Source organism: Trichomycterus rosablanca, chromosome 8 (genome assembly GCF_030014385.1).
Source record: "Trichomycterus rosablanca isolate fTriRos1 chromosome 8, fTriRos1.hap1, whole genome shotgun sequence".
Lineage (NCBI taxonomy): Eukaryota > Metazoa > Chordata > Actinopteri > Siluriformes > Trichomycteridae > Trichomycterus > Trichomycterus rosablanca.
Window position 1 is genome coordinate 23,999,273 of NC_085995.1, and position 9,533 is coordinate 24,008,805.

General features: G+C 40.2%; 1 protein-coding gene across 1 annotated transcript in view; it reads right to left on the reverse strand.

The window, feature by feature from the left end:
- Nucleotides 1-7,105, reverse strand: part of LOC134318706 (slit homolog 2 protein-like) — a 187,300-nt gene extending 180,195 nt beyond the window's left edge. The window contains exon 1 of the mRNA XM_062999640.1: nt 6,912-7,105. Coding sequence (XP_062855710.1) covers nt 6,912-7,105 — 194 coding nt within the window. The remainder of the gene's footprint in view (nt 1-6,911) is intronic.
- Between the last annotated feature and the right edge of the window lie 2,428 nt (nt 7,106-9,533).

Consider the following 9,533-nt stretch of genomic DNA (forward strand, 5'->3'; position numbering starts at 1 on the left):
GAAAAATAACATTTAGAATAATAGCAGTTGTGTTTTCAGTACAAGAAGGATTTAATTTCTGCTCTTCCCTGCTTCAGTTCCATCTTTGGGTTTTTGATATGACTTAGAATCTAAACTCCAGCATCTTTTCTGTAAATAAAATCTGACAAGCTATATCATCAAATAATTGAGGTCTGATTGTAAGTTTATACGTGTGAGTGGGTGAAATATGAAGTCCACAGCAAATCTGAACATTGATTCCAGAGTAGAAATAAGCAGTATTACACAACCCAGTTGTTGATAGGTACTCATAACACTTCTGGGAAATCAGGATACCGTACCCTCTTTAAATCATCACTATGAGAGATGATGGATCATTCGGAGTACAAAGTCAAAAGCGGCTACAGAGTCTGGCAGAATGATAGAGAGAACGTAGGTGCCAGTGAAAGGTTGTATTTTTCTCAGCGGTTCTGGCTGGACTCTGTCTCAGGGAGGCTTTTGTTTAGTAAATATTAACATTACCATGCCGTCTGGATGCATTCTTGGCAGGAAGACACTCCCATCATCTTAAGCGGGGTGGACGAAGATGAATTCATTTATATTCTTTCATGTTTGTTTACTTTTAAGATCGTTCATTTCCAGAAACGCCGGCAGCTGATAGCTTAGGCGGCCCATGTTTGCTCCTGCGCATCACTTTAAACTCACAGCGCTGACGGCCGGTTATTTCCACTCCTCTGATGAAGGCGAAATGATAGCTAACCTCACAGGACTCATCCATAAAACAGCACCCTGCAAACAGCCAAGAACAATCCGGGAACAAAGAAACACCAACAGGAATGGATAAAATGAATGTGGCGTACCTTCTATAGACATCGCTGCAAGAGAAAACATCAGAAGCTAAATAAACACTGAGCATCCTGACCATATTTAAGAATGGCCAGATCTCCACAGCTCCTGTTTATTCAGCAGGAGAATTGTTTAAAACCAGAACAGCTCCCGGTTCAATGGGTGGCTCAAGTAAATCTATCAAGTTCAAAGCGCTGGCTCCTAGAACTCATGAGACAGTACCGAACATCTCTTCCATGCATGGCGCCATCCCAATAAATTAATACATTCAGGTTTGAACCTTTTGTTTAACACGTTGCTACATGCAACCCAGTGTTTGGAGCCCTGATTGGGTTTAGATTGCTCTGACGAAGACGTAAAGCACGCGGAAAGTTTTCCATATTTGTAAGATTGAAATAAACATTATCAGGACAAGTACTGCTCAGCCCAGAATGACAACATAAATAATGATTGGAAGTCACGAGTCTGGGCTTTATGTTTTGCTCTGGTGACACAGTCCTCAAATCAAAACCAGGTCCGTAGTTGTTAACCTGAACCGGCTGCAACTTTTACGCCATCATACCCAACCTTGGATTAAACACTGATGCGCTTATGGTGTAAGGGTTTCCAGCAAGGTTTTGCAATCTCTTCATGAATTCAAGAGCTTCTACACTATAATTCATGTCTGAATGCATTCCTGGCTTAGATTTTCATTGTGGGGCAAGATCGTGCAGCCATCTTTCAGCTAGCCCAGTTAGCCAGAGATGTGGGGGGAAGGGGCTGCCTAAATATTTCTATTAAATACATATATACATAGGCTATTGATGCTGGCCCATACCGATAATGTCTATGGAAGTATGTCTTCCCTGTAGCTATTTACAGACATAACATTAAAACCACCTCCTTGTTTCTACACTCACTGTCCATTTTATCAGCTCCACTTACCATATAGAAGCACTTTGTAGTTCTACAATTACTCACTGTAGTAATCTATTTCTCTGCATGCTTTGTTAGCCTCCTTTCATGCTGTTCTTCAATGGTCAGGACTCTCCCAGGACCACTGAAGAGTAGGTATTATTTGGGTTGTAAATCATTCTCAGCCCTGCAGTGACACTGACATGGTGGTGGTGTGTTAGCGTGTGTTGTGCTGGTATGAGTCACCAGTGGGCAGCGTCCTGTGACCACTGATGAAGGTCTACAAGATGACCAACTCAAACAGCAGCGATAGATGAGTGATCGTCTCTGACTTTACATCTACAAGGTGAACCAACTAGGATGGAGTGTCTAATAGAGTGGACAGTAAGTGGACATGGTATTTAAAAACTCCAGCAGCAGTTTCATCAATTAACCTGACTGCATGTCTTTGGACTACAGGAGGAAACCGGAGCACCAGGAGGAAACCCGGGACCTTCTAGTTGAGAGGCAACAGTGCCAACCACTGAGCCACTGTGCTGCCCCTGACTATAATATAAAAAGAATGAATATTTATAAGCTTTATAGAAATGGCAGGGTTAGTGTTTCATAAAAAATAAAAAGATGTCAGTTAATGACTGATGTTTGGAAAACAGTGTGGTATTCTCTAGCGAGGATGAAAACCTTACTATTTATAGCCCAGGATTTAGAATTGGCCCAGTAACCAAGGTTAGGAATACAAGTAAAATGTTTCTGGATTCCTGAACCTGTTCCTATGGTTAAATGACCTTTGTAGACCAAAACTAATTCTTCTTTCACTGAAACCCTATCTACAATTTAAACTTGTATTGGAGATTTCGGCCCTTGGAGTGACTCAAACTTGTGGTTCCCTGGCCTTTCTCAGAAAGCATGAAGAATTTGTTGCCAGCGCTGGCACACAGCTCTTGATGGCAGTCCTGGCTAAAGGCTTGGTGCCCGATGCTTCTCTGAAGTCTGTGCCCATAAACAGAGCCAGCAGCTGCCTGGCAGCCTGCACCACAGACGTTCAGCCATGCGCAGATTTCACATATGCTGCTCTTATGTTGAGTTGAGGTCAGAAGGGCACTGAAGACCACAAACCCAATGACTGTTACTGCAAACCCCAAAACTGCAAATATACACACACATGCTTTCATGCTGACTGAAAATCCACCGTGTTTAGTCATGACTACAATAAGAAAGACACCTGAGACTGTAAGGAGATTAACGATGCCCATCAAAGCCATGTTACAAAAAGACAGAATGCTGAATGCCATTCCCACTCTGTATGCGTTACTGGAAAACAACGTGGCATAGACTGAGTGTAGGGGGTGCAGAACATTGGCATTTCTCTCATTCTCTATCTCATTATAGTGTGGATCTTTGATAAGGCGCAGCAGCATGCTGAACCAGCTACAATGCCACATTGTTCCTGAAGTGCCAAGGGCGAAAGAGGCTGGCCACCATGAAAACTGCACTGAAAAGCAGTTTAGCCTCAGTCTGGGAGTCCATCTGCGCATACATGTGTAGGAAAGTGTAGGACAGGAAAGGTTTGTATACAAGACCAGGCTGTAGAAAACAATAATGAGGAGAAATTCACCTCATTTAATACCATGAGCTAGACAGCCAGCAACAGTCGTAAAAAGTCACATAAAAAACATAGAAACATCAACCGCCCTGCATTTTGAAGTTTATATATACTATATGCACCGATCAACCATAACATTAAAACCACCTCCTGGTTTCTAAACTCACTGTCCATTACCATCCCAAATACTGACTGTAGTCCAGCTGTTTCTCTACATACTTTTAGCCTGCTTTTACCCTGTTCTTCAATGGTCAGAACTCTCACAGGACCACCACAGAGCAGGTATTATTTAGGTGGTGGATGATTCTCAGCACTTCAGTGACAATGACATGGTGGTGGTGTGTTAGTGTTGTGCTGTATGAGTGGATCAGACACAGCAGCGCTGCTGGATTTTTTAAATACTGTATCCACTCACTGTCCACTCTATTAGACACTCCTACCTAGTTGGTTCACCTTGTAGATGTAAAGTCGGAGACGATCGCTCAGCTATTGCTGCTGTTTGAGTTGGTCATCTTCTAGACCTTCATCAGTGGTCACAGGACGCTGCCCATGGGGCGCTGTTGGCTGGATATTTTTTGTCAGTGTCAATGCAGTGCTGAGAATGATCCACCACCCAAATAATACCTACTCTGTAATGGTCCTGGGAGAGTACTGATCATTGCAGAACAGCATGAATCTAATCTAATAATTAGGGATGCCAAATCAAATATTTAAATTTGTTTGATTTGGAACAATGATTGAAAGCTACCAACAAAAGATACTTAATTGCATGTACTCAAATACTACAGTAGATTTAAAGAAAAGTATTCAGAATATCTACTGATTATGGGGAATGCAAACTGGATTCTTCGACTAGTAGACCTTGCAGATTGCCAGATTGTACTTATTACACTTAAATTAAAACTGCATGGTGTTATGGGGCCAGTCTCAGTGTATAAACCCCACTACAAAGAAATGAGGCCGGCCACACCTGGACTTTAAACAGTCATGAGACCATATTTTACAGAATGCTCTAAAGTCAGCCACTTTGTAGATTAGTTTTTACCTTGTTTGTAAACTCTAAAAATTACAACTGCAGTACTGTATCACTTCATTACACCCAATAGTGAAACACACAGCAAAGCCTGACACCCAACTCCAACACCCAGCGGACAGGGCCAAACCTGACCAAATAAAGAATAAACACACGGTGAGTGAGTGGCATGCCCAAATTTATGCTCCTTCATATGGAAATTCCTCAGTTAAGCCCACAGGGGCTTACAGGTTAAAAAGGTCAAGTGACCCTCCGGTCAGGGCTCGTGCGTTTTCGCTGTCACGCCACATTCAAAGAAAACGACTTTTTTCTGTTTTTCTACCTTAGACGCTGAGTACCCCTGTACCCCTTCACCTTCATGATCTTGGAAGATTTATGGACTGTCTTTAATGCCTGTGCATAGTTGGCTCTGCTTTTTTTTAGCAAACAATTGCCTATTTTTTTTAAGTGTATGCTGGAAATGATAAAATACAACCCAATTTACTGCCCTAAACTGGTTCTCCTAGAGAATGCCAAGGTACACACACGCTCTACGCATCAACTCATTTTAGACGTGGGGAATTAAGCCAAAACCTTCGATCACTTATCATACTTATCAAAATACTATTTAGGAACACTATTAGTAGTGAAGTAGCAAAAGCTTGTGTCAAGATCTGGTACACGTTTTTATTACAAGTTGTGTTTAATTGCAGTCATGTCTCATTTAAATCATACTATTTTTCTCCACAATTCCATGTCTCGTACTTCGACATTATATGACTGAGTCATACCCAATATTCTAGATAAGCAGCACTGTTTTAACAGTTTACATCAATGACAGATCTATGATTTCTTACAAACTGTACGGCAAAGTGTTTCCCAAATGATACATTTTAGCATCAAACAGACCTATTTAATTCATACAGATTTGGCAACATTTTAGTAACAGTAAGCAAGATTAATTACTCTCCTTTTAAATGTTAACAAAATTATATACACAGAAATTCACTGGGAAAAAAACAGGCAAAGAAAGCATGTAAACATGAAGGGTCTGAGCGTTTTGGCTGGCTGTAACAAAACTGTGAACTTTTAAGTACATCATGGGTGTCAGCCAAAGCCAGAATAAATCAAGAGACTCACTGTTTTGTTTTTAACACTCAACAACTAACCATTCCAACCTAAATCTATCATACATGTTTAAAATATTTAAACAACATAACAGATTTTACAAATTCCATCACATCATCAGTAGGTCACATTGTAGATTGTATTCATTAGCGATTGAGCGTATATAGCCAAAACCACATTTTTGCAATGGCAACAGGATTAAATCAGTGTTTGATATTCATTCAGTGTTTATTTCTCACTAGTGAGAAATGAAAGCCAACATATATATACTCTCACTATCTTTAGTTGCAAATATTGGCACATATTTAAAGCTATTGTATTTCATTCTATTATTAGTTGATTAACATGTTTTAAAATGATGCTACATTTACAGGTCATATTTCAAGCTGATGGTGAATTTATATAGAATAGTTATAGTTATTGTACTGTAAATCGAGCCACTAGCTTACATATGAATACATAAAGAGAACTATTTTTATAGAGATGCTATAGAAGATTAATGACAAAAAAATTAATCTCCATAACTGTTTACATTAAGAGGATTGTGCTGTGTAATTAGATTTTCCTTAGTAGAATCAAAAGTACAGAACGATCCATAAACAAATCATTTGAAATGAATAAATAGTTCTATAGTATGCTTTTGAGGACCTTGTTCTGGGAAAGTAACATTTATGCATTTTTTTACAGCAAAAAAGTTTTAAACTCTATTTTCTACTCTAATTTTGTCCCCTCAAATATTTATAACAAAATATAAAATATTTAAAACTGAACCAGTGATTTCATTGCATCTGCATTACACAAGTGGAGGACAACAAACATTGGCCACTTTATTAGGTTAACCTATTGATTTAATAAGCTGCACATATCCATATGCAGGTATACAATTACGCATGTAGTCTGTGTGTATACAAGTACTGACTGTAGTCAAATAAAGAATACAGTTAGATTAAACAGTATGTAATAAGTCCAGATATGATGCTGTGGCCAGAACAACACCAGCACGTTTGTATCATAGCAGTGCTGAAAACGGTCCATCACCCATATAATATCTGATCAGTGGGGTTAATATGAGGGTCCCTGTGGGCTAGAGGGGGTGACAAAGTGTATAGAGTTAAATATGGCCCACAGTTCAGTTCACAAATTGCATCTATACTGTAGGTGTAGGGCATCAATTACTAATTAATACACTTACAGGAGAGTGAATCTATTAATGCGATGGGTAAGATTACATCTAATAGTTATGAAAAAGATCCAGTAACATCATCAGACCAGTTTTCCTTCTTTTTCTTCCTAAAACAGTTTTTAAATAAGTTTTTTAATAGATATGGAACTACACAGTGAGTAAAACTAGCTAAACCTGACTGATCCCTAGTAATATTTCACTAGGATGAGTACGCATTGTGTATGAACATCTTTGGGATGTGTAACCGTAACGCATGGATTACTCACAGTCGCTCGGTGTTCCTCGGGATACCCCTGGGAACACTTTTGAATCCCTGGTTCTGGCATTCCACGTGTGATCCCGAGCAGCTGCACTTGTGCGGGCAGGCGCGCACCGCGACCAGGCACAGTAAGGCGTACAGCAGCACCAGTACTAATCCGCTCCGTGTCGCCCAGCGCGTCTCCTGCGCACCCGGTGCCATCGTACCCGCAGCACAGCGTCAGGCTTCCTCAGAGAAATGAATGGGGGGATTGGATCAAAAAACACCCGGCTTGTGCTTGATCAGTAAGTTCCGTGAGGATTAAAAAAACAAACCCCAAACAGAAATGTAGGCTGTTGTTATAAAATCAGCTCCAACTTTGTAAACTCCTGCAGATGTGCGGAGGTGAGGATGCGTCAATAAAAGTTACACTTCTTCCATCCAGCCGCATCTGTCCCGCTGAAAACACGCACATCCAAATTCATCACCAACTCTCTCCAAACTGCAATATTCCTATAATAAGAATAAGTCCAGAAGTTAGAACACGTGTCCCAAAAGATCACCCCCAAACCGGTCCCGTTTACGCGTCCTGAGCTGCAGAAGTTCAGCAAACATGAACACCAGAGAAACTTGTGAGACGCGGCTAAAGTTTGTGTTCGGTCCGCACACGTTTACTCGCTCACTCCCTCACACACACACACACACACACACGCACACACGCACATTTCCAGCCCCCAAAAACTCCACACTCCTACTGGCTCTCCGGTGTGATGTCATCCAAAGATGTTTGGGGTCTCAGAAGTTTTACTTGATGCTTTACTTCCTCTCAGCTGTCACTCTGGAGCTAAAAGATTATTATTATTTTATGAATGACACAGCAGGATAAATTTAAGATGCTGGTACATTCATGACTTATTTTGTCCAAGGGGGGCAACTGGAGGGAAGATGACAGACTATAAATGTATGAGCCATTATAGTAAGGGAGGACATTCTTTTTGTTGGATAAAAAAACAAAATAATTACAACCCCAACAATTTGTTGACAGACTGGAGATCCTCTGATCATCTTTGCTCATCAAAAACTCAGCCTTTCCTGGATGCTGCTTTTGTACCAAACCATGATTACAATCACCTGTTTGGAATTACATCATTATTTAGTTTTTTCACCTCATTACTAGCCCTAAATTGCCCCGTCCCAACTTTTTTTGGAATGTGTTGCAGGCCTGAAATGCAGGAATGGAGGTATATTAACAAATGAAATGAAGTTGAGCAGACAAACATATATCTTGGGTTCAAACTGTCTGCTAAATGTAAGGAACACTGCATTTTTATTTTATTTGCATTTTCCATACTGTCCCAACTTAGTGTTTGCATTCAATATTCAAAAAATCATTTTTTTTAGGACTAAATACTTAGAACACATACATATTTCCGTCAGAAGACAAGGGAAGTGGTAGCTTTGCACTCAAATTACTTGACTAGTGATTGGAAGGTTGCCAGTTCAAGCCCCACTGCTGCTAAGTTACCACTGTTGGGCTCTCAACCCTCAACTGCTCAATGATAGTTGTTACTTTGTTTGGATAAAAGTGTCTACTGAATGCTGAAATGGGACAGTGGTAGCCTAGTGGGTAGGGCTTTGGGCTGAAAGGTTGAGCTTTCAAATCCCAGCTCTGCCATGCAGCCACTGTTGGGCCCCTGAGCAAGGCCCTTAACCCTCTCTGCTCCAGGGGCGCCATACAATGGCTGACCCTGCGCTCTGAGTCCAGCATCCAAACAAGCTGGGATATGCAAAGAAAGAATGTAATTGTACTGTACACCTGTATAGGTATATATGACAAATAAAGCCATTCTATTACATTCTATGCTGAATCTGAAATGTACACACAACAATTAAGCTTGTTAATTTGCCCCTTTATTAAGAAATGTTTATAATGTAATTTAATTTTGTAGCATCAAATAAAACAACCTCATAATTCCTCATTAGTGTTTATGATAAACAATAGCTGGGGACTATAGCTGACAGAAAACAGACTAAACAAAATTAGATCAGTGAGCTGCTTTTTCCACAATAAGAGGACATTCTCTTGTCCCCTGAGCCAAAATATGACCAGGGTTAGAGAGTATCAAACAAGTATTTAGAATATGCATTCAGTGTACATGGGAATTCAAAGATTTATTGCTGAATGATTTAGAACACATACATCTTTGTCCAAGACAAAAATAATATCTTATTAAAAAATATGCTGGGTTTAAATAGTACATACAGCAACTAGGATTGTTTATTTGTCAGTGTAGAAAGTCACATAATGTAATTAAACTTGTAGCATGGCCTTCTAATTCCTTGTTAGTGTTTATGATAAGCAATATCTAGTGACGGGCGTGGGGTACAGTACATTAGCCCATTACCACTGGGATCCAGGGTTTAAATTCCCAACGGTGCTATCAGTCGATCGGGCGTCTACATACAGACATGATTGGCTATGTCCAAGGTGGGACAAGAGGTGGCCTAAGCCCTGCTATGGATTGGTATCTTGTCCAGGGTGTGTTATTGCATTGCACCCAGTGATTCCAGGGTAAGCCAAACCTGCTTATATTCATATATGTGGTGACCATATAAATAAGGCTAGTTTGACTCCATACATTAAAATAGT